Source organism: Plecotus auritus (genome assembly GCF_963455305.1).
Source record: "Plecotus auritus genome assembly, chromosome: 7".
NCBI classification, from domain to species: domain Eukaryota; kingdom Metazoa; phylum Chordata; class Mammalia; order Chiroptera; family Vespertilionidae; genus Plecotus; species Plecotus auritus.
In genome coordinates this window covers 48311751-48336741 of record NC_137774.1, presented here as the reverse complement: position 1 = coordinate 48336741, position 24991 = coordinate 48311751, and the positions used below count along the sequence as shown (strand labels likewise).

The window sequence follows — 24991 nt, the reverse complement described above, 5'->3', positions numbered from 1 at the left end:
GTGAAAGTGGACATTATTCTTTTTGTGTGTTTTCTTGGTTGTTCTAAGGAGAAGTTGGGAGAGATTGCATTAAGAGTCCCCCACAGAGACCATTTTGAACAGCAAAGCCATAATGTACTTTCTCATTAATGGTTATTAATGATTCTAACTACTTTCTTTTCTCCCTCATGACCCAACATGTTCTGTGGGCTGTAGAAGCAGAGACCTCACTCTCTGTGAGCAGGAATGCATTCATCAGTCCTCTTTTCTGCATGCCTGGGGGATGCAGTGATGGATAGCATAGAGTCTTGTCTTTAGAGAGAGAGAACCATCTATTCACAATTCAAACTTGTTATTAATAACAACAATAAAATGTGAAAAGGGCAATGCTAGATCAGACCCAAGGCTGTTTACATTCTCTCGTAGTCTAATCACTTTCCATACAGTACTTGCCCTGTTATTCAAGTCAACAGAAAGCTAGCCCTCCATTTTGTTTATTTGTTTGTGTTTTTATTCTGGAATCCGTTCACCCTTCTTCTAGTAATTGTTCGCTACTTTTTGTGGGGAACTTCTGGCACCCCCTGAAGCACCTTTTACTCTACCCCCAGTCCAGGTACTTCCGATAAGGCTCAGTCTCCCACTCTAGCACTGAAGCGTGTGACTTGGCCTAAGCTGACCCTTGTCGTCAGTCATCAATGTGCAGTGGGCATCCTGTCTCACTCTGACTCATCAGAGAATCAGACCCACAGTTGAACCTAGGAGCATGTAGGGCAGGGCTAATGCAGCCACCTTGGCATCATGGGGCTGGGGGAAGAATATCTGAAAATGGATTTAAGACAATAGAAGTGGAGCGAGAGATGGAGAAGAGAAAGCAGTTGCTAAGGATTGTTTGAGCTGCAGCCCTCACACCAGACTTTCCATTTACATGAGCAAAGATATCTCCTTCCCAGTAAGCTAATTCGAGTGTGTTTTCTGTCCCTCTTAAGCAATAGTCACACTGATGCAAGTGGCAGGTAAAGAAAAAGAGATGAAGATGTCTATTGACAAGGAGGAAGGAATCCATCAAAGAGACGGTTGGGAGGGAAAACATAAAGGGATGCATCCTGGAACAGTTCTGTAGGAGATGTGAGGGGTAAGCCTTCAGTCACTGTCACATAACAACTCCAGGTCACAGATTGAGCTCTTGATTTTCACCCTGCTTTGGACTTAAGGCAGTAAACCGGAAATTCATATGGGCACATTTTCCTGTGTTTATTCAATTTAATTCCCAGAAGGATGAAAGAAATACTTAATTAAATGTGCTAAACAATGACAGTCCTCGCTTGCTTTTCACATATACTTGTCTTATAAAAATATGCTATGAAGAGTTGATGGTGCTATTTTTAAAAAATGAATTCCACACATTACTTAGTTACAATAGTCTGTGGAGTGTAACTGCATGCTTTCACCCCAGGACCCCGGTGGGCAGAACAAGGAACGCTGCAGAATGCACACCTGCTCAGCTGGTTCTTTCTGTGACTGGGAATTCTTAGGGCTTGATGTTAACTTTTGGATATGGTCCTCTTGATTTTAGAGGAAATCACACATCGAAGAGGCCTAGGGAACCAACCCTTCTCATCGGATGGAATTATAAATTTGTGAAATATATATTCAGTTATAATATATATATTATAAAAATCTGAAAGATTATGTTCACCTTTGAGCTGGTCACCTTGGTGGATGTAGGATGAGGGCTAGGGCAAGAAAGGATTGTGATGATGAGCATTGTTCTTCAAGGTACCTGAGGTTGAGAAGAGGAAAGATCCTTAATCCTTTAATTTCTGTTTTTTTCTCACATTTAAAGATAACTTTCTTGACTTTTCTTATTTGCCTCCAGAAAAGAGGAAGATCTCAGCTCCTTCTCACTCTCTTCCTCTTCATTTAGCCAAAATCCCCTTCCTATCAGAAGGAGAACCACATGGGCCAAATCACATCTAGGATCTAAAAGACATAGTCCACCGGGAGGAGCTCTCCAGGGTTAGAGATGAGTGTAGCTGGGGTGTGCTGCTCTCTGTTCCAGTGTCCTCACCTGCAGCCACACATTGTAATCACCTGGGATATTTCAGAGTACCAACACCCAGGCCCACCCAGGATAACATAGGCAGTACCTGGGAATGGGGCCCCAGCCTTGGGACATGTTAAAAATCTCCAGGTGATTCCACTGTGTTGGCAGGATAGAGAACTGCTAGGCTGCTGGCAAGCTCTTCCTTCTACAGGGCCAAGGAATGGGAGAGCTGACTCTTCACCACCCGCCGCCCCCCCCCCCACCCCCTTAATTCTCCTTTCTGGCTCTCTCTCTGTTTCATTTGTTCTCTCTTCCTCTCTCTCTGGCTTTGTCCATCTGTATCTGTTTCTCCGCTTCTACTTTCTTTCTTTATTCCTTCGGACACTCTTATTTACATGAGTTTGGAGAGGTCTCAGAAACCCTGAGAGGAGACTGAACCACTGCCTCGTGCTTCTTTGGAATCCCTTCAGGTACGAGGTCATGACTGAAGTCAAGAAATCGCACAGCCCTCCAGTGGAAGGCAGAGGCAGCCAGATGAGAGGCCTGGGCTGGAATGACTAGGCCTGCTGGGCTCTAGGGCTGGGCCAGTGGTTCCCAAAGTGTGATCCTGGCTGGGAGGCAGCATCAGCACCTGGGAATGAGTTAGAAATGTGAGATCTACTGAAACAGAAACTGGCAGTGGGTCTTAGCACGTGTTTTCAGGAGACTTCCAGGTAATTCTGATGCCACTGCGGTTTGAGAACTAGGCTCTGTGGAGAAAGACTCCCTGGCTGCTCTCCACTGGCCTCTGCCTTCGGGAAAGGAATCATCCGGACACCTGAGCACGAAAAAGCGGGGGCTCTGTATTCCAAGCCTGCCAGGGCCAAGGAGGTGGTCACTCTGCGAGGAGGGAGTTTATAAAGCTAATCCCCTCTTTCACACACGCACCCTGTCTATTGAAAGTGAGTCACAGCCTGTCCTGACGTTTCCTGGGAGCTTGCTCTGTGCTAAGCACTGATTTAAGGGCTTTACATGCATTAAACTAGTTCATCCTCACGAAGCGATATGACTTCAGCGCAAGGGTAATCCCTGTCTTACAGACGAGTCATCTGAAGCATGAAGTTTAAATACAAAGCCAGATAGTAGTGGCCTGTTTCAGAGCAAAAGCCCTGCCCACTCATCTATGCCGCCGCTCGTCCTTTGTGCGGAGATTCCTCCTGGGCAAGTGTTATGTGCACAGTGATAGACTACAGAGGTAACGGCACGGTTGACTAGCCCCCTGGCAAATAGGAAAGCAGGAAGATTTTGTCACTTTCAGTGGAACAAAAGGTGAATCATGTGAAACCAGATAGGATGGCAACAGATGTGTGCCTTCAGATGGAAGGTGGGCTCAGTTGTTTCCTGGTGGATCAACTTACAGCTGGAGCTAATGTCTGTGGAGAAATAGAAGAGAGAATGCTGGTTGGCCTGGGATGGCCTAGAGCAGTGGTCGGCAAACTCATTAGTCAACAGAGCGGCAAACCGTGGCTCGCGAGCCATAGTTTGCCGACCACTGGCCTAGATGTAAACCGAACTCTCACTGTTGTGGCTTGACCTGTTTCGTCAGATTCTGGGAGTAAAACCAGAGAGACAGTTGTATGGTTGTGAGGTGTGAGCTGCTTACTTCTTTGGTATGCCTGGGCCTCAGGAGAGAGCTGGCGGGCCTGGCAGGGCAGCCCATGCAGGTGGACCTGGGATTGAGCACCTTCTCTGACATTATATTGCTCTCCTCCCAAGGAAAGGACACCAGTGCCCACTGGTTGACTCTGGGCTTGAGTTGAGCTCTTAAGTTAACAGACAGACAGGGGACTGTCCGGTGTCCAAGGGAGTGGAAGCTCACAGCAACACCCTAGATTGCCTACCTCTGCTCTGCCCCTCCCCCTAAATATAAAGAGGAAGACCTCTGAGTTGGATTGACCAAATGCCGGAGCCCCAGAGACACCCTTGCATCACACGTCCAGAGAAGTCAAGAGGGCAGGGATTTCCTCAGTGGAGAGGAGGGCCAAGCAGCTCAGTTCCCCTGGGTTGTCCACACTATGCTTTCCGATCTTCCCTCTATCACCGCTGCCAGCACACATACTTGCGAGGCATGTTTACCCAAAGGGTTGGATAAACAAAACGGGGCTGGGCTTCCTAAAAGAAACTCAGGAGTTAGGCCATCTTTTTCTTTTCTCTCCTTTTGGCCTGTGGGTCTTTGAGATCTTCCTCCCCCGCCGTTAGCTTAAGCTGATCTGGGGCATGCCTTGAACTGGAGTGGCCCAGGTCTAACAAGGCCTGGGCACTTGAATTAACTCAGCTGTGTTCTGGACTTAAGAAGAGTCTCTCCCTCTTTCTTGTTCTTCCTCCAACTGTTAACTAGAGAAAAGGGAATCCTCCATCAGTTCTAGCTGAGTCCACTGTAGTTCTACATGGCCCTCAACAATCATAAAGGATGCTTTACTTTGCTCTTGTCTTGTTGCATTTATTTCTTGCTAAGATTTTTGTGGTGAAAAGTGACAATTCAAGGAAGAGATTTAGATGTTTGGGATTTGGTATTTCCTCTTTTTCTTCCTGCTGTATTTTGATGATTTCAATTTATTGCTACACTGACTTTCTCTTGGTGACATAGCTTCCCAGGGGTCTCATCACTACAGTGAAACCAAAGACCAGTCCCACTCTGCATCTTCGGAAGCTTTGCTGACCTATGAGAAGATCATCATGGAAATAAGCAAAATGATATCTCAAGGCCAGTAAACTTTGTCAGAGGTTTATGTAGATCACACTTTGCTAGTATTGCTCAATAGTCCTTTATATAGCCAACACCTTTTACTATAAAATGCTACAACCCAATACTCGGAGATATATTTCAGATTCCTATCCAGAATACTCATTGTTTTCTGGTGGGTATCACATATACTAGTAGAAGGGCTGAGGGCCTGGAGTTCAAGGTGGGGAGGGGCTTGCTCTATGTATATCTGTCTTGCCACTATTTCTATGCTACCAGACCTGCCATATGTTGGCATGGAACATTCATCAGGAATTTTCTCTTGAGTTCTAGGCAGGATTCTGAGCAGAGGCTATGCTGCCCTCGGGTTCTCCAGTCTGTGGGGAGGGATGCATTGTCCACCCCCATCTCCCACCATCCCGACTAGCCCACCTCATGGTGGTGATCAGGGTCGGGCTCTCCCAGAGGCACATATGTCTTGCTCTCTCCTCTGATTCTCCCTGAATTTCTTCTCTCAGGTTAGGAAGATATTTCTCTCTGTCCTGTGTAACAGCAAAGTGTGTTTTTCCACCGCAACCCACTCCGTGGTTTCTTATCCAGCTTGGCTCATTGACACTCAAAGGTCAGCTTTTGATACTAATGGAAACACTCGCTTTCCACTGTGTGACTCTTGCAATTAGTGAGAATTTTTGCCACTGTGAGCTTGACAAAAGCCAACTGTGAAAGTCGAGGCATAATACAGACTTCTTCTGTCTCTAACTTTTTCCTGGGGGAAGAGTAGATGCAGGGTTACTGTTGTTGTTTTTGGACTGGTGGGGAAAAGAGTAAGGGTAAAAGGAAAGGAGGGAAAGCTCCACAGTTTAAAATCAACACCCTGTGAATATATTAATAAAATTTCACTGAATCTATTGTTAGCCTGTCTTGTTTACTGTATTCCCCGGAGTCCCCATGTTGGAACTAATGAGCAGATGCTCTGTTCGTGGGATGCCTTCTCAACACTTCAGGAATGTCCCACTGTAAAGCGGCTGCTGCTACACTTCATTTTCTGAAAACTGCTATAACTCCAGGGGTGGACAGTTGTAGCCATTTTGGAGTATGTCGTCCAGGGTTCCCTGACCATAGCTATGGGACCAGGCATATACACTTGACCCAAAATGTGGCAGATAAGGATGCCCATAGCTGTATCCTCCAGCAACATGCTTTTCTTACAAGCAGCCTTGCTGCACTTCCTTCAGGCAGCACAGTCTGTGCCCCCTGCTCTTAAACCTGGCAGAACTTCATAACTCTTCGACCCAGAGCGTGTACTCTGTGACTTCTGAGGCAACATCACATGAGATGATACAGCTCTTGCCTGGCTCACTCATTTAATATCTCCTTTTTGTCCACCCCTCTCTCTCTTCCCAGATGCTTGCTCTTGGAACGCAGCTGCCACGTGGAGAGAATGCATGTGAGAGTTCTAGTTGATAGCCCCCTTTGAAGTCCCACCAACAACTGGCATTAACAGCAGACATATGAGGGAGGAAGCCTTGGAGACGATTCCAGCTTCAGCCAGCACTTGACCACAGCTACGTGAGGGAACTTAGTGGGAACTATCTGGATGAGCCCAGTCAACCCTCTGAATCATGAGAGATTACTACAATGAAGAATTGTTGTTATTTGTGAGTAAAACGGGATGTTGTATCATGCAGCAATAGATAATGATATACAAGGGGAGTCATTATAGAGATTTTCAGAGTTTTTTCTCAGGAATTTTAGAAGGGGGCACAGAGAGATTGTGTCAGCTAGCCATCGGGTTGCTGAAGATGTCATTTCCATCCATTTCCATCAGGTTTGACCCTGTGTGAAAAGAACCACACACTGAGGAATAGATATTTACAGTGAGTAGGGAATGAGAGTGTGCCACCAAGAGAGAGTATTGCTATGGTTGTGGATGATGTTCAACTTCTTCACTTTGGAGAGGCCGGTTAAACATTCAGACCTCAGATCCTGTGAGAGGCTTTTATATCTGGTAGAAATAAATAAGTAAATAGTATTCTCATTTTTTGGCCTCAAATAATTGAGTACATTTTTGTTTTTTGTAACCAAAAGACTCCTGATTATGTAAGACATCTTCTAGCCAATTTGAAATGGAAATGGGCATGCCACTGGGTTCATGTAAAATAAATCAACTGCAGAAAAAGTTTTACCTGATTTAAAAAATGAGAATATTTTGATGGTTTTGCTATAGTAATAGAGAAGGGGCTGTTTGCCCCTGTGAATTCTGGTCTTTAGCTCTCAGCACGACATGGCAGCTGTGGTGATCATCCATCTACTCGCTGGGTATTTCTTGCTCCCCGTCTGCCTGGAACATTGTGGAATCACATTTCCTGGCTCTCCTGTGGTGGGGTGGGGACTATGCACCCAGATTGACAGACATGCTGTGTGTCACCTCTGGACTGCCATTTAATTGCCCTTAGCCAAACCCTTCAGAGTTCTCTTTTTCCTCTGCTCTGATGGCAAGCCGCACAGCACACAGTGAGTGCTCCAGGTATGTCCCAGCCCTTGAGCGAGGACAAGGAAGTGAACAGGAGCCGCAGCTGATCCACACTGAGTGGAAGCGAAATAGAATTCTTTGGTATGTTAAGGAGATTTGGGAGTTCTCACCATTGCATCATCCAGCCTTCCTGCCAGATTCAGTGACTCTGCATCACACATTACCAAGAAGCTTGAGATCCTCCAGGAAAATCCCCTCAGCAGCCCCTTCTCATCATATCACACTGGCTTCCGTCCTGCCCTCCCAAGAAGTTTCTGAGGCTCAGCTCTTCCTCCTCCTGTACAGCTCCAGGGCCCAAGGGAAGGGCTCTTGTTCTGTGCCCATGTCCTTCCCAATGCTTCTTCAAATGTTAACACATTCAGATTTGTGCAGTGTTTAACGGTTCTCATTCAACCTTATGATGCCTTCCAATAGTCACAGACATTCTCTTCTGTGAAACTTTCCTGTAGATAGTTTCTACATCTGGCTCAGCTGTCTCTTCATTTCCTAAATACTTAATCCTCTGTAAACTCATTTTTGTTCTAACCTCTTCATGAAGCTCATTACTTAAAATCGTTTGGCTATATAGATCAAGACTTACTCTCATCCCTGAATTCCAAGTCTTTATTTTTATCACAAAGTTATAGAATTTCAAAAATAAAAGGCAGAATGATGTGCTTTTCAAACTTTAATGTGCATAGAGTCACCAAGGTATCTCGTCAAATGACAGATTCTGGGGCCCCACCATCAGAGATTCTGGTTGAGTCTGGGTTGCAGACTGGTGTCTGCATGGCCGTGAGCTCCCAGGGGTACTGATGCTGCTCTCTGCGGGCACACATGGACTAGCACTGGATTAGTTGACAATTTTTGTTTTCTTCAAGTCTAAAATGAAGATCAATGTCAGTAGGAGTAGCTCTTATAAATGGTCCAAGAAAAAAAGTCATTAAGGTGCACACAGTTGGGAATGAGGGCAATGGTCCTAATATTCTACACTTGACACATATTTCTAGAACTTGGATTTGGGATTGAGATTGAGGCTAGAGGCAAAACAACTTCTCTCTCCTCTTTGTGGAAAGAGCCCTGGTCCTGAAACACACATTTGAGTTCTATTTCTATGGGCAAAAGCAGTAAAATAATGAACTGATGAGAACTTTCTGTAAAGTTGCTGAGTTCTGGAAATCACAAAAAGTTAAGTTAAACGGAACAGGCAATTTTCTAAGGACCTTGTTCTTCCTCTAGCTTAATACCTTTTCTTCCCCTATAGCCAACTTATTAACATAGGTAGAAATGTTGGCCCCTGGGAAGATGCTATCTTATAGTAGTGGCTCCAACCAAGGGTTTTCTCCTTCCCTCCCATCACTCTACCCTTCTGCCATGACTAGGACCAGCTGAGCTCACCAACTCCCTGCAAGAACTCGACAAAAATCACAAAACAGACTAAAGAAGCTGAAGAAGGATTTTAGAGTGGTCTGCACATTCACTTTGTTTTAAATAGAAAACAGATTTGAAGAAGAGAAGTCTTTCCATGCCATACAGAACAATACTGGCAGGGCCAGTACAATGAGCAAGGTCTTCTGACTCCCAGCCCAGTTCTCTTTGACTACATCCTATTCTCATGGGATGGAAAAGCTGAGATGGACAGGACCAAGGAAGATAGCAGGATGGGTTGCCTGAAGTTTATTCAGCTACCTAGAAGTCCGGATATAGTTTGAGTAGAGTTTTGTGATAATTCAGGAATGACATATATCAGGTATGGGAAGAACCTTTGATACTAATATCCCAGCTTTGACAGCTGAAGAAACCAGAGATGACATTGACAACACATCTTTGGTATAAAAGTTACTGAATCCCTCATTCTGGAACTTTCAAAGCTCTCATTCCCAACTTCTGCTCTTTCTGATTTTCCCACTCCTGAAACATTTGCAGTCCAAACACTGAGTATCCTTGGTCTTCTTCTTAAAATCTTGAAGGAAAATATTTTTACTCCTTTCTAGAGGTTTTATGCTTCCTTATTGCTCAACCAGCGAGGAAAAAGATCAGTGTCTAAAGTGGCATTGAAGGTGAAAAGCTGCCTAGTATTCCTGGCACCTCTGTAATTTCAACCTGAGATTTCACTGGCATTGGCTTATTAATGGTGGTATATTAAGACCTAATTTATTCAGATTTCATCAATTTGGAATTAGTGACAAATGTGATAGGGCTTAAATTGAGGTTTACTTTTGAGAATCAAAGAGAAAAAATTAAACCGAATTGTTAGAATTGATGGTATTTAAAGGGGCCATTTAGCCTATTTAAGAGAATAATCTTGTTTTTTTGTTTTGTTAATCCTCACATGAGGATTCCCCCCCCACACCCCGCCACTGCTTTCAGAGATAGGAAGGGGAGAGAGAGACATGGATGTGAGAGAGACACATTGACTGGTTGTCTCCAGCACATGCCCCAACCAGGGATGAGGTGTGGAACCAGCAACCCAGGTATATGTCCTTGACTAGGAATCCAACCATGATCTTTTGGTGCCCAGGGCAATGCTCTAACCACTGAACACGCTGACCAGGGCTAAGAGAATGATCTTTTTTTTTAAAAAAAATATATTTTATTGATATTTCACAGAGAGGAAGGGAGAGGGATAGAGAGCTAGAAACATCGATGAGAGAGAAACATCGATCAGCTGCCTCCTGCACACCTTCCACTGGGGATGTGCCCGCAACCAAGGTACATGCCCTTGACCGGAATCGAACCCAGGACCTTTCAGTCCGCAGGCCGATGCTCTATCCACTGAGCCAAACCAGTTTCGGCCTAAGAGAATGATCTTTTAAGGTATTTTAGAAATACCATTTAAAGCATGTTCAGAACTCTTTGAACCATACCTCTTGACAATTTTTATATTAATTACTCATTATTCTTACCTGTTCAGTAAGGAAGGTCTGAGATTTTCTGTTTGGGAACATGTTGCTAGTCTAATTTAGTTATTATATATGTGTGTATGTATTGCAATTAAATTGCACTTCTGTAAAAAAATATCTCCAATTCAGAATTTTGTTTACCTTTGGGTTTCCCTCTGATAATAAGTATAGATTAATGAAGCTTTTATATGCTTTGTGTGTGTGTGTGTGTGTGTGTGTGTGTGTGTGTGTGTGTGTATACTTGTTATGAGTCATTATGGATGAAAGCCACTATGACATAGAAGCAATGCACCCTAATAATGATTGTTAGTAAACAAATGATGTAGGGAGCAAAATGCATTTCAGAATATGTGGGGTTATGTGTTATTATGCATTAGAAGAGTAAATAGGCTTATTACTTTGTCCTAGGTAAAGAATGCCTTTGACAGGAGTAATAAAAGGATTTTTAAACATAAAGTGTGACACATCCAAAGAGAAGGGTTTTAGTCACCATGGAGCTGGGCTGTGGTAAGAGAGTCTAACTGGCTGTGGATACTAGGAGCCATGGAGGCACTAGAGTTGGCCGAGGACATGTCCTGTTTGGCAGCACTGCTTGCTGAACCTGAGCCCACCAGTGTCCAGGTGATGCTCAGAAACAGGACAGCAGATGACCTTGGCAGCATCAGTGAACATGTGCCAAAGAAGATAATATGAAAAAATGAGTCCAAAGAAAGAGAACCTGGAGCAAGGCTCCAAATCTAAATCAAGTTTCAAGGTGCAACTTGATTCGCTCTTTTAAATGGTATCGATATTTAACCACCTGTACTCTAATCACTCATGGTAACTATAAGAATTATATCTAAAACCAAACTGAGACCTACTGTCCAAGAATAATAGTGCTAGTGTAGATGAGTATGGATACAGTTATAACTCCCAATTATGTTTTGAATTGGTATACCTTGTCCATTGGCATTTGTTCCACACCAACTTCCTATAATCCTTTTGTTCACCATTTAAAAAAAGCATTATTAAGGCCCAGTTTGCATGTCATACAATTCACTCATTGTAAGTATACACTTTGATGATTTTTACTAAATTTATACACTGTGGCCATCATCCTAATCCAATTTTAAACCGCTTCTATCACCCTAAAAGTTCCCTCATTTCCATTTGCAGTCAATCCCTGCTTCTGCCCATCTCCAATGATCTTCTGCATCCTTTCAGGATTTTTAATTGCATTTATTTCTTGACTTAGTCTTTTCCCCCATTACCATTTATCCCCTCTATGTCCTCTTCCACATCCATCCCCCCACCTCGCCCCACAATCACCACACTGTTGTCTGTGTCTATGAGTTCTCTATTTTTCTCTTTTTTTTCTCTTCTTTTCTCTTTTCTTTTCTTTTCTTTTCTTTTCTTTTCTTTTCTTGGCTCTGTGTTTGTAAAATTAAGCACATGGATACTTGCAGAGACAGGTTATGTTGAAACGGCTTTATTTTTTTAATCCATAAATATATGTTACTGACAAAAGTGGAAAAATCCTTGACTAAATCTTACTAAAGTGATATCTGTTTACAGTACATACAGAATGTGCTTTGACAGGTAAGTAGAACGATGAGATTTGTACAGAGCAGCAGTGACGAGAGCAGTGCTCATCACGAAGCTTGCTGATGGGGATGAAGAAACTGCAAGGTACAGACAGAAAAGTACTTCCATCAGTGCTACCGTATAATAAACACGGAATCCATAAATTGGGGTAATGCGTAAAAAGTTCATTAATCCCCCTTAGGAAATTGTGTCCCCAAACTAAAAATATTACAGTAAGAATTGCTTTTTATTAGAGAATTTCAAGAATTCTTTACTACAAAATGTCTAGTTGAGTTATAGAACTAGAAGAATATTTGCCACTATGAAGCAAATGAATGAGTCCTCCCATGGAGTGGCACTCGAGGGTCCCAGCGGAGTGGGCAGCAAAGTTGAGCAGGGTTCTCCCTCTCCCTCAGGAAGAAGGACATGAAAGGAACATGGAACGTCATTTCTCTGACTGATGAAGGTTGGTGCGTTTGCTGATTTACAAGATGGATTTGATGATACTGATTTGTACTCTCAATCTTGCTTCACAAGCTTTCACCGGGAGGACAATAGTGTCCCACGGAGGGGCTAGTGAGGTACTAGGATGCCCAACTCCTAGCAGCCCAGAGGTGATGCTTCCCTTCCTCCGGCTGGAACGAAGCCCAGTGTCCAGACTCAGTCTTCAGGACCCAGGTTCTGGAGGGAGATATGACGTCCATTGCCACAAAGAGCCTCTGCCGTGAACACTCCTCTGTGGCTTGGAATGCAGTTCCCACTGATCTCAAATACAAACATCATGCCCTTGTAGGCTAACCTCTGGACCTTTCTCCTCTAGTCCATCCTCTCTCTGAAATCAGAACTCCCTCCCTCCAGCTTTAAGGACCACATCAAAGTGAAAATTTCCAATTCGAATTTCCCAATGACACAGATACCATAGATGACTTAGTAGGTGTGTCTATATGTGAAGACTTACATGACACACAGTGGGTAACCTATTGAATGGGTAGGCCCTTACACCTTCAGATATGAGAGCATCCCTAGGTGGTCAAGACCCTGGGGCCCACCCAGGTTCTGGTGAGGAGTCTGGTGGCTGTCTAGGGCAGTGGTCGGCAAACTCATTAGTCAACAGAGCCAAATATCAACAGTACAATGATTGAAATTCCTTTTGAGAGCCAAATTTTTTAAACTTCTTCTAACGCCACTTCTTCAAAGTAGACTCGCCCAGGCCGTGGTATTTTGTGGAAGAGCCACACTCAAGGGGCCAAAGAGCCGCATGTGGCTCGCGAGCCGCAGTTTGCCGACCACGGATCTAGGGCATCTAAGGTTGTCACCATGGGGCAGCCTTAATGGGAACCATGCAGCTCAGTTGGGATGGGGGAGGAAGGTGAAGAAAGAAGGTTAATGAAAGCCCTAACATGTAAGAGCTGGATGAAACTTCAGAGTTCATCTAGTTAAAGCCCATCATTTTCCAGGAAACTGAGGCACTAAGCAAGAATAGGACTCGTCCTCAGTCACATGGCAAGATGGAGACAAAGCCAGGGCAGAAGTGTATCCAAGAGACTCGGCCCCGAGCTTTTTCCTCCTTTAGTATGCTTCCTTCCGAAATCAAATATAGAGCTCAGGAAGACATATCTTTCATACTGACTCTGTCATTAAAATGCTGCATTTATAAAAAATAGCATCTGAACCCTGAAAAATACTTCATTAAAACACAACAAGCTTCCTTGAAAATACTTCAGAGCAAAGTTTCCAGGTTTAGGGAAGATGGTGGATGAATGTATGCAGAAAGTAACATGTCAACGCTTCCCAAAGCCATGCCTTCTAGAGTCCAGGTCACCAGCAGCCCTTTCAGAACACCTGGGGTCAAGTTCACAGTTGCCTGTGGATGAAATTGGAGAATGGCTGGTGGCAGACAAGGTATCTCTTAAGAAATGGATCGTTTGGTGGCAGGGTTGTTGGAATGGATATTTCTCCATACTTGGGGAGTCATGAGGCTATCCAGAATTTTGGGACAGAGGGAGATCTGTGACACACAAGCAGGACAGGTGTGAGGTGGAACAGTGGCCAAGAGCCCTCAAGGATATGAACTTTGGCCAGAGTAGGAACCTCTGAGCTAGGGCAGGCTGGGGCAGGGGCTTAGGGGGATGAGCCGGTTGCAGGAGCTAGCGCTGACCTTTGAACCGAGATGCCTCGGACAGGGCAGCTTCTCTGGCTTCCCTCCAGAAGACCAGGGTAGGAGCCCTTGGCTACGTGCCCTGGGGCATCACCTCCCAGGGGCAGGAGGGGAAGGATAAACCAATGAGGCAAACAGAAGATCTGAACATCTCATCCTTTAAATGTTTTCACTGAGAGCTGTAGGTATTACAACTAGAGAGTATAGCAAGACCAAGGAAAAGAAATTAGGGATGAAGAAAGGTAAGTTAAGGAAGAGGGCAAGGCCAGGGAGATGAGAGGAAAGAAAGACTGAACTGGCATAAAAGACTGAGCTTATGAAAGAGTTTCAGAGTGGGAGAGTGGATAAAAGGAGAAATTTGAATTAAAAGATTTGGAACTTTCTAGAAGGCAAACCCATCACCTAAGAGACTGGGGAGCCAAGAAAGGGGGTTAACAGAGTTCTTGGGAAAGCCTCTGTGACTTAGGAACTCAGGGAGTCAAGAGTTAAATGGAGGAGCAAGACGGGGAAGGTGGGAGGGCATAGGGGATTGTGGGAGCTTCGTTATCATAGAAGACCAAGGAAGCAGCAAGAACCTTCGGGGCAGGAGGGAACCGGGCAGATCCCAGTTCATTCCAATCAGATCAATGGAGACTCACACAAAGAACAAAGCAAGCAAAGGAACATTCTGGGCCCTGGGCTTTCCTTGTTGGGGGAGGGGGACTTTCATTGTGGGGCAGAAATCATGATATCTGGGTTCTAATCCCAGAACTCTCCCTTATCTGCTGCGTGAACTTGTCTAGTAATGTGTCTTTGCTTGCTCTGAAAGCTTGAATGGACCAACCGAATGAATAAGACACTTCTGTGTCCTAGTTAAGATGTCGTTTTATGGACTGAATTGGAGCAAGTCTGTGAACTTCTTTCTCTTCCCTCCCTTCCTTCCAGACCCCAGGGTGAAGCAGAAGAATCACTGAAAAGAAGTTGGGACTCAGGTAGAATTTTCTGATCTGACTGACCCCAGAGGTTTTACACTGGATAATGGTAAGGCTGGGATGAGAGACGTTTCAGAATCAATCTTTCAAACAACCCCTGAGACAGAAAGACAGGGCCTAGCAGAAATGTCATCCTGAGGGCTGGGGAACTGGTGCCAAGATTCTTCTCACAGGATGAGAGAGATGAGATCGGGTTTCTGGTTTGGAGTGTATGTGTGTATAGACACGCGAGGAGGCCTTTCTCACCCAACCATATCCTTTCCCCTCTGCACCAATAGGCAGCCTTCCAGGGACTGGCCTGGGGCTGGATTAGAGGGCAGTGGGTTTAGGGACCAGTTGTGAGAGACACTCCTTTGTTTCTGGGAGGGGCCAACTGCTCTGTGTAGGGTGATTTCCTCCAGCTTAATCCTCTTAGCCTCCCCTCTGGAACAAACTCTCATAAACCCTGGGGCCAGCCCTTGGGAAGGTTTATGTGTTTGTAGGGGAGGAAATCAGAGCTATCCCTGTTCTCACAGCCTCACAGGACACTACCCCCGTGGGGGAGCTGAGGGCTGTGTTCACCACTATGAGCCCTAATACCCTCATGATTATGTGATTATGGGAGCCTTGGGAGGAGACAAGAGCTTTGGAATTCTCGAAATAAGTCAGAGGAATCAGTCAATTGATTTCTCTGTAGTTGTGGACTGGGTTAGACTAGAAAATCCCAGGGCTGACACTGGGGAGTTCTCCTGCCCCAGTCCCACCTCCCTTTTAAAGGGCCATACATATTACATGCAGAACTGGGGGAATCTAGAATCCCAGTTCAAGGTCATTGTTTCCGGAGTCTGACTGTAGTGAGTCATGTTTTTAATATCAGACCTTCATCCAATACTTTGGAGCTGATTTCCCCAGCCCCAGCCCAGGGAGGTGCCCTGGCCCTGAGAATGGGGGAGCCCCTTCTTTCCCCACTGGCTCTGGTCTTGAGGGAGTGGATGCTGCTTAGCTCACCATCCAGTCTCCAGGAGGCAGTCACATCCTGCCCTCCCCCATCTGGAGGCAAGGAAGGGGCTGAGCTAGGCTGGCAGGGGCCGGCCCCCCAACGGAGCTGAGGGAGTCAATCTGCCTGGGGCCTGTGTCCCCTGCAGGGGAGAGACTGGGTTGCTGCCCAGTTAGCCCCAGACCAATCCCTGGAGTACCATTATTTGCATTTGCTACTGAGCCTCTGTCCCTTTGACCGGGAGGAGGCACTGGTCTGAAGCAGCAGCCAGAAGAGAATGATGGAGCTGCAGGAGGTGGGGGGCTGGAAACAGGCAGAGAGCAAATTCCACACCAAGATGTGGTCAGGAAGTGGGCAGTGATGGGGACGGAGGAGTGGACGAGGTGCAGGACCACCACGCACGCCCTCCTTGACGGGGGAGGGGGAGGAGGGCAGGGCTGCCCCTCTTCAGAAGCCGCTGTCTCCATCCTGTCTGACCTGTGTGCTGGGAGACAGGTGGAGCCCTGGATGAGGGGAACAGCAGCCCCTGAGACCTTGGGCGTCACAGTGGCCTCCCCACCTGCAGCTGTCTGGCCGTGGCAGAAGCCTCCAGGGGGCAGTGTAGGGGAGGGGAAGGCAGGCCTGAGTGGCGGGTCGTAGTTCAGACCTAGAGGCCTGGAGGAAGTGTGGAGACAATCGGGTTGCTAAGGAGGTTGTCCCAACAGTCCCTACACCGAATCAATACTCTGTTCTGAGGGGGCTGGAGCAAGGCCCCAGGGAATTCAGGGTGAAATATCTGGGGCTAGGGGAGGGACAAAGTCCTCCAGAAGAGGGGCGGGGGACCCTGTGGGTGGGACAGGCAGCTGGAACTGGGCAGGCTTCCCAACAGTGGGAGTGGGGAGGCAGCGGAAGGAAGGGGGCCCCTCCTCATCCCGGGGCTTGAGGGAGGGGCAGGGTTCAGGGTGGGGCCTCAGGGGCTCAGCAAAGGAAGGGCCACTCAGTAGGGACCAGAGTCCAGCAGGCCGAGGAGATCGGTATTGTGCTTATGGACACAGCAGCTCCCTGGCTCCGGAGCGCGCAGGCAGTTTTAGGCACTAGAAGATTCCTGTGATGCGGTTCTAGGTAAATGACTGAGACCGAGTAGCTTATTCGGTCAGCTATTGACCGCACCCGCTGGCCAGTTCAAACCCAGGCAGCTTCCGCCCGGGTCAGACCAGGGCCTCCCGGCTGACAGGCCTGCAGCTGAGCCCCAGGAAGGGAGCGAGGACGTAGAACTGGAAGGATTGCTGAGGGCGGGGGTGGTGACTGGGCTTAGCCCGCTCCTCACTCCCCGGACTCTTCTGGGAGAGGGAGTGACTGCCCTAGATCCCAGGTCTGTGCAGCTGTGCCAGGCCACCTGCTGTGCCGGGGAGTATGGCTTTCGGCTGAAGTTAGCCCACCCCCACCTCCTGCAGAAGGAACAAGGGAAGTGAGCCCTGGGGGCTAGAAGCGCCGCCCCAGGCCCTTCCTGTCCGCCCTGCTCCGCCAGTCGCCCGGCCTGTCCAGGGGGTCACACGGTCACTTCGGTCTTGCTGGCGCTGTAGCAGGTGTGGTGGCCGGGGATGTAGTGCAGCTGCTCCACCGTGTTGTGTCTGCGCGTGGCGAAGGCCTGGCGCTTGGCCGCCGTCTGGCTCTGGCCCAGCGTGGCGTAGGAGTTACTGGAGGCACTGGGATGTGAGTGCATCTTGGTCATGCGGTAGCGGTCCAGCATGGGCGTGGACACGAACACGTCCGTGTGCGAGATGGCCCTGGCCAGGGACTGCTCGGGGAAGGCCGTCCGCTCGGGGGACAGCAGAGGGTCCTGGGAGTGCAGGCGCTCCGTGGAAAGCAGCTGCTCGTCCGACAGGATGCGGTCGTAGGGCATGCGGAACTCTTCGGGCAGGCGCCGCTCCGGGGACAGGACCCGGTCCTGCGACATGGCGCGGATGGGCCGGCGCGGCCTCTCACGAGGCAAGGGCTTCTGCTGGGACATCTGGATGACGTTGACGGGGAGGGTGCCGCGGGCCGCCAGGTCGGGCAGGTGCCGCCTCCTCATGTAATACTCGTCAGCCTCCTTGTCGGCTGCAGGACAGACAGAGAGGTTAGTTGGGGCGACAAGGTGACACCACGCGGCAGCAGCCAGGACTGAGCTAGGATCCTGCAGCCAGGCAGAAGGAGGCTGTGCTTCTAAGAGTCCCGCGGGCTCTTGTTCACGCTGGATTCGTTCTCCTGAGTCTGGGGCTGGCCCAAGTCTGCTCCCAGGCAGTGCTGGGCCCTGTCGAGGCCCACCTGAGTGCCCCGGGGCTCGGGGGCTCCTCGAGTCCCAGGGAGTTCATGGTAGCACGGAGGACAAGCCCTCGCCCCCAACTCCTGCTTGGCGCTGCTGCTACCACACCCTGGGGTTGCTGAAACTCCCAGGGGGCATCTGGCAGCTTTCCCATGCCGCTTGGAGCCTCTCTTAAGGGGGCTGGGTTGCAGAGCCAGACTTCTGCTAGAGTAAAGCTGCGTCAACCAGGAGGCATTGTGAGAAAGCTAAATTGGTAACTTAGGAACTGAGTAGCACTTTCTCTGGAGAAAGAGCCCATGCATAGGAAGCCAACATGTGGGTATCCAGCCCCCACACACCACAGAATCAAGCCTATACATACCCCTTGTGTGCACATCCCAGCGGGCCAGAATAATCTGCACCTCCTTCAGATGCTGCAGGAGGCCCTCCCAGACTCACTGCCTGCTGAACCCTTGAACTTACCCAGGGTACCTATACCTATTTTGCCCCAAATTTTAGGAATGGGGCTTCCCACAGACAGGCTTTTCAATCCCTGCAGAATATGGGAATGCTGACTGCTCCTCAGTTTTCCCAGAGGGCAACCTCGGCTAGGTCCTGCCTCCTGAGCCACATATTCTCCCAGCCTAGGCATGCATAGGAGTCCTCGGATCACTGAAGATCCCTACTGCTAGCCATGGAAACTCACCATTCCACCTGATCTGGACTCATGTGCTGGCTGCTCTGATGGTAGATTAATTAACCCATAGCTTCAAGCAAATACTCAGTCCTGTAGTTGGGTGGTCCTAAAAACAGACTTATGGGGAAGTGGGACAGCAATTCCAAGGGTGGGAAGGTAGCAGGGAAGAGCTCTTCACCATGTATCTTCTAGACACTGTAACGTCTTAACCCAATCAGGCTGTTTCTCGTATCCCCATCAATCCCTAGAGCCTTCCAGACTCAAATGCAGAGCTGGGGTTATTGGATGAACTGGACTCAGCTGATCAAATGGGGTATGTATATGAGAGTGGGCAATCAGGCTGTTTCTCATATCCCCATCAATCACTAGAGCCTTCCAGACTCAAATGCAGAGCTGGGATTATTGGGTGAACTGCACTCAGCTGATCAAATGGGGTATGTATATGAGACTGGGTGATCTCAGGTTCTCAAGACAGTGTTGGCTGGATTAGGGAGGCAGTGGTTTAGGGGCCCTTGCACAGCTAGGTCTCTGTGAGGGGACTCTGAGAAAGCTCTGGTGTTGGCCGCCTCTACTCCAAGATCTTGAGGGTGAGAAGGCCCATGGGTTGGAGATGGTAGGTATGGGGCAAGGCTGGGGAAAGGTTCTCTCCTGCATTCCTTCCAGGAGAATGTGGACCTGAGGATTCCATGGCCTCTGTTCTATCTATAGGGGAAATAGGCTTAGTCCCCAAAGAACAAAAATAAGGAGCTTGTCCATAGTCTTCTTCCATGCCACACTCACTCTTTGTTCTTGGGACTTCACACCGGTCCTTCAGGTGTAGGGCAAGAGAGTGAGACACAGGAGGATGTCATAGAAGCTTCAGAGACAGACCTGGGACAACCCACTTACTTAGCCTCTTCAGGGAAGAGTACTTGCTGGGGTGGCTCTTCACTGCAGACTCATAGGATGGGGGCAGGTGGGCCAAGTTCTGGAAGGAGCGGGAGAAGGACAGGTCATAGGGCTCAGTGGCTGATGTCAGGATGTTGTTCATTCGTGGCTTCTCTGTAAAAGAAGGGAGGGGTACATCGCATTAGTGAGGATGAAGGCTGGGAAAGGCAGGAGGGAAAGGGTCCAGGCTGTATCTCGTATCCCCATCCCACTTTCCTGGCCCCATGTGCTAGAACACAGATGGTGCTGGTGACTCAGTTTCCCTCATGCTCAGTCCCAGCTGTCAACAAGCCTGGGTGCAGGTGCTGTTTTGTCTGCCACTGGTCATGATGGCAGTTTTCCTTCCCTTGAATGACAAACTCTTTCTCCTGGTGCACCCCTGGGCTGTCTGATAAAGATGTGAGCCTGATGGAGCTGGGGGGTACAGAGGCATGGTTGTAAAATTATATGTTTGGGCATGAAAGTTCTGTCCTTTCTCAAATAGTTTTAGGCAAACCTAGTTCCCTGGCTCAGAAAAATCTGAGTTTGAAGGAGGAGGAATGACTGGGGTGTCTAGATACCAACAGAACTGGATACAAGACCTGGTTCCACTGAGACCCCAACCCACACTGTCTATGATGCCATTTCACCTCTCACATCGCCACTTCCACCTTGGGCCTCTCCAAACCCTGTGCCTGATAAGCCACTGTGAGCTACAAAACCATTTCCTCTCCTTCCATTTTCTTCCCTTGAAGCCCCCTTAGCTATCTCTGAGCTGAGGGAGGAAATAAGGAAGTAAAAAATGCTTAGCACATCATTCCCCTTTTCTCCCTCCTTCCCTTGAGATAGACCCTTGAGATTCCAAAACCTGAAGAGAGAGAAGGGAGTGTTGTTCAATGCCAGGCATGGGTAAAAGAATAGGGGAAGGAATAGAAGAAAAGATGAAAGTGAGATAAGGTGAATGACTGATGAGGTTAATGAGCTGAACTGGGCTCCAGGGGCCAGAGTAGGAATAGCATAGGAATTGGGGCATTGGGATTGGGGAGATGCAGGTATGGGTGAGGGAGGGGACGTGAAGGTGGAGGATTGGAGATCTGGGAAAGGAAGACAAATATATCTTGGTGCTTGACTGATTTGAGGCACAGCAAGAAGTCAACAGGTATTCCTGGGGAAACAGTGGTACCATTCCAGAAATGAGGCAGGTGAGTGGCTCTCACATTATCCCTCCATACACTTTGCTTTGGGACACCAGAGACGGGGCAGGCTCTAACTTTGGACAAATGTAACAGAGGATTGTGGCTCCCCATGCCTCTTGGCAAAGAGAGTGCTTAACCCTGGAAGACAGTAATTTTGTGAACCGGGGGACAAAGAGAAGCACTCCTGAGCTTAGTCCAAAGGTAGCTTCAATACAGGGCATTCCTGGTTTCTCTATCCTGTCCTGCCGTCACTGGTTCCCACAACTCAGGGGTTGAAAACAAGGAAGCCCATCCAATGAGCCACTGTTCACACCAGCACATATGTGAGGGGGTGGGGGATTCTCTGAGAGATCAGAACATGTTGTACAGAAAGAGCCTCCATGGCATGGATTGGGATAGATGCCAGGACATGGAGTGGGCAGGAAGCTGAGAGCACTGCTTGTGGAGCTGGGGATAGCCACCTGCCCCTTAATTCTGGTTTCTTTACTTTGGCCATGCTAGAGAAGAACGAACTTCCCTCTGCCTGTTGGCATTATCATCCCACCAAGGGCATCATTCAGCTCGCCCACTTCCAAGTGCAGCCTTTCTGGATGCTTTTATCTTGCTCTGTTCTCCAAAACAAGCCAGTGAGCACAGGCCAGGTCTTCCTTGCCTTCTGCCTCCACATGATTGCCCTTGCCCCTTGCTTCTGCTTTCTGATTGTAATGCCCTTCCTTACTCTTTCTCTAGTCAAATTTCCCTTCACTCAAGACCCTTCGCTGACAATGTCACATTTGTTCAGCCCACAGTGATTTCTAGTCTTCAAGGACCTATGGCTCTTCTAGTCAATGCTATATGTCTACGTGATCTCTAATTATTTACTTGAGTGATCTTGATCTCCAAAGATCGTGATCTCCTGGACAGCAGAGTTCTTGCTTCCCAGTTTTTCTGATGCCTTCATAGTGTTTGGCTCAAGATAATGATCCAATTAATGTTTTTTGGTTAATCAAGTGGACACAGGTCGCCTCCTTTCTTAATAGTTGCTCTGTCAGCTCCTGGGAAAAGCATAAGAGTACAGAGCAAACTGTGCCTCCACTAGGTTGTGAGCTGCTCAAGGGCAGGGACCAGGTCTCATTAACTTCATCTCCTGACACCAGGCAGAAAAAGAAAGTAGGAGGAGGGGGAAGAAAAAAATATTTCTCCTGTTGTAATTAGGAGGCTGTGCTTGTGTTGGCTCCTTCTGAGGAAAACCAGCGCAAGGCTGTTCTTTCAGAATGTCACTGAGATGTGAGGCATTCTTCGCTTGCCCTTTCTGGCTTCTCTTCCTACTTCTGCTTCATCACCATGGGCATCCCCCGGGCTCTGTGCTTCTGCCTTCTGCTTTTCTCTCTCAGCCTTCTTGCACAGATTGCTCCCACTCCCAAGGCTTCTGTTACTGCTTCCAAACTATAACTTACATCTTCAGCTGTAACCTCCCTCCAGACTTCATGTACGCATTTCTAACTGCTTGTTGAATGATTTTTTTTTGCACATTTTATGATCATATCCAGCTCTAAATGTCCAGATCCGAACTCACCATCCTAACTCCATCTCCTGTACACACTTGTTGCTTTCCTTATTCCTTAGATTGTATTAATAAGACCCCCCCCATTCTTCTAATTAATCATAGCTCACTCATAATTGACTCCTATCAGCCATATTGGTTAGTAATTAAATTTTCCCAATTCTTTCTCCAAAATGTCTCTATTAGCACTGCCAACATCACTAAGCCTAGAAATGGTGATGAATGAGAAATGATATCAACTTTTAACTGATCTCTTCAATTTCTCCCAGTTCTAATTTTTTCTAGACTCCCCACAACCTGAAACATCTTATTAAACTGTTACTTTCATCATCACATATTTACACTAGGAGCCTCGCACTGGAGGGAACATGAAAATAGTCCACTCTGTCCTCCTAACTGTAATATTCCTCCTTCTCAATGCCGAAGCAGAGCACACTCAGATGTGAGAGAGGTAGGTCTCTCCGCCAGGTAAGCTGTAGAATGTATCCTTGTTTTGAGTTTCTCTCTCACTAAAATTCACTGGTGTTTTCACATTCTTTCAAGCAAAGAAAGAAGAATGACTGATAGTTCACCATTTACATGGCTGTCTTATATTTCATCAAGTTCTGAGCAGGTACCCAAAATAGTTTTGCTCTGCAGTTCCAAATGTGAAGTTGTGAATTGGTGGCAGGATGCTAGAAACTAAGGAGGATATGTGATTTGCTACCCTTTCGCACTATGCTGATACTCCTGTGCTCCCCAACTTTTAGCTTCTTTCCCTGCCAAGAGGATGAACCTCAAATAACCCAGTTTGGTTTTGAGGTTCATCAAATCTTGACTAGTTTGGGAGGATCAATATAGTTTAACAAGTCTCATGTCATTTTACATGGTACCACAAGTAGCCTTGGGCAGAGGAGCGTGTTCACTCCTTGCTGTGGATATATGGAATTGATGACTGCAAGCGAAAATGGGTTCAGAAAGGGTATCGCTTTTTCTCCTTCATGATGGAAGATCACTCTGATATCAGAGACAGAACACTGAGGGAACAATAATCTAAAAGTGAAAGTGAGGCACTGTGGCCCTGGAGAAAGGTGGACACCTGACTCCTGACACCTCCTTAGCTTCAATGAGTCAGTGACTGAATGTCTGATGCCCTGGTGGGCATCAGCAGTGCGGATGGAGCCACTTGGAATGAGGATGGAATACAGAGGACTCTCAGTCATCTCTCACCATGTGCAGGGGTCTGGGTAGCACTGCTTAAAATCGGATGGTTATACTGATGATCACCTGAAAATCATAGAAAAGAACATTTTAAAGAAGAGTTCAGGCATTCCATTGTCTCTCCAACACAGCAGCTCTTCCCTTGGCCTCCGACGTGCTTTTCTGAGTCAAATGAAGCACTTCTTAAAGGTGCCTGACTTTTGAAGTCATAGAAACGTGAAGAGCAGGGGACAGTATATTAGGCTCAAAGAAATTTCCTCTGCTGTTCCTACCTCTCTCCTTCTGCATCAGGGCTTCCTCTGTCACCATGGTGACCCACCCACATCTGTGGATCTGGCTGACCAGCAATAGAGGCTTTGCTGGGGAGAGTGCGGGTGGGGAGACTATACAGTGGAAAACTGGGCTGGGGGAGTAGATCCTTCTTTGAGGAGGGGGTTGTTAGGATGTGGTTAGCCAGGAAGAGGATGCTCTCATTTAAGGTGCTTACACCTTATGAGGCTGTGGTTTGTCCCAAGTCTTTTTGTTGTTGTTGTTAATCCTCACTTGAGGACCGCTGTTTTTTTTGTTTTGTTTTTAGAGAGGGAGTGGAGGGAAGGTAAGGAGGGGGGAGAGAGGGAGAGAGAGAACAACTTCCATGTGAAAGAGACACATTGATTGGTTGCCTCCCACAAGTACCCCAACCTGGACTGGAGATCGAACCTGCAACTCAGGTATGTGCCTTTGACCAGGAATCAAACCTGACCCTTCAGTGATGCTCTAACCACTGAGCATCAACAACCAGGGCCATCCCAAATCTTTATACACAGGTGTCTGGGTGCATCCTGAGATATGGCAAGGTGACATGAAGTGTCCACTGTCTGGCATTGGTAGTCCTGGGGCCTAGATTGTGTCATACCTATAAATGACACAGCCTGATATTTAAAAAACATTTATTTTGCCCTGGTAGGTGTGGCTCAGTTGATTGGAGCATTGTCCTGTATACCAAAAGGTCACAGGTTAAATTCCCATTCAGGGCACATACTTAGGTTGTGGATTTGATCCCTGGTCTGGGAGGCAACGAATTGATGTATCTCTCTCTCTCTCTCTCTCTCTCTCTCTCTCTCTCTCTCTCTCTCTCTCTCTTTCTCTCTTTCTCTTTTGTACTCTCTCTCAAAAATCAATAAACTTGTCCTCGGGTGAGAATTAAAAAAGAAATAATAATAAAATAAAAAACATTTATTTTAATTAATAATGCAAAATCCACGTGGACTAAACAAGCCACAAAAATGAATAGCGGTACAATTGCCAATGCACAGAGTTCAAGAGCTTTTAAAACTGAGTGAAGATTTGGCTTATCACTAAAGCACACATTGACATTG

General features: G+C 47.2%; 1 protein-coding gene across 5 annotated transcripts in view; it reads right to left on the bottom strand.

Annotated features, from left to right (window-relative positions):
* Positions 1–11612: 11612 nt before the first annotated feature.
* The window catches only part of SHISA6 (shisa family member 6), a 285134-nt gene continuing 271755 nt past the window's right edge, over positions 11613–24991 (bottom strand). For 3 of the 5 annotated variants that reach the window (XM_080680834.1, XM_080680837.1, XM_080680835.1), the window contains 3 exons: positions 23643–23699; positions 19677–19829; positions 11613–17907 (listed from right to left, as the gene is read on the bottom strand). In XM_080680834.1, coding sequence (XP_080536960.1) covers positions 17357–17907; positions 19677–19829; positions 23643–23699 — 761 coding nt within the window. In that variant the 3' untranslated portion in view covers positions 11613–17356. The remainder of the gene's footprint in view (positions 17908–19676; positions 19830–23642; positions 23700–24991) is intronic. The other 2 variants (XM_080680838.1, XM_080680836.1) reach the window with 1 other exon arrangement.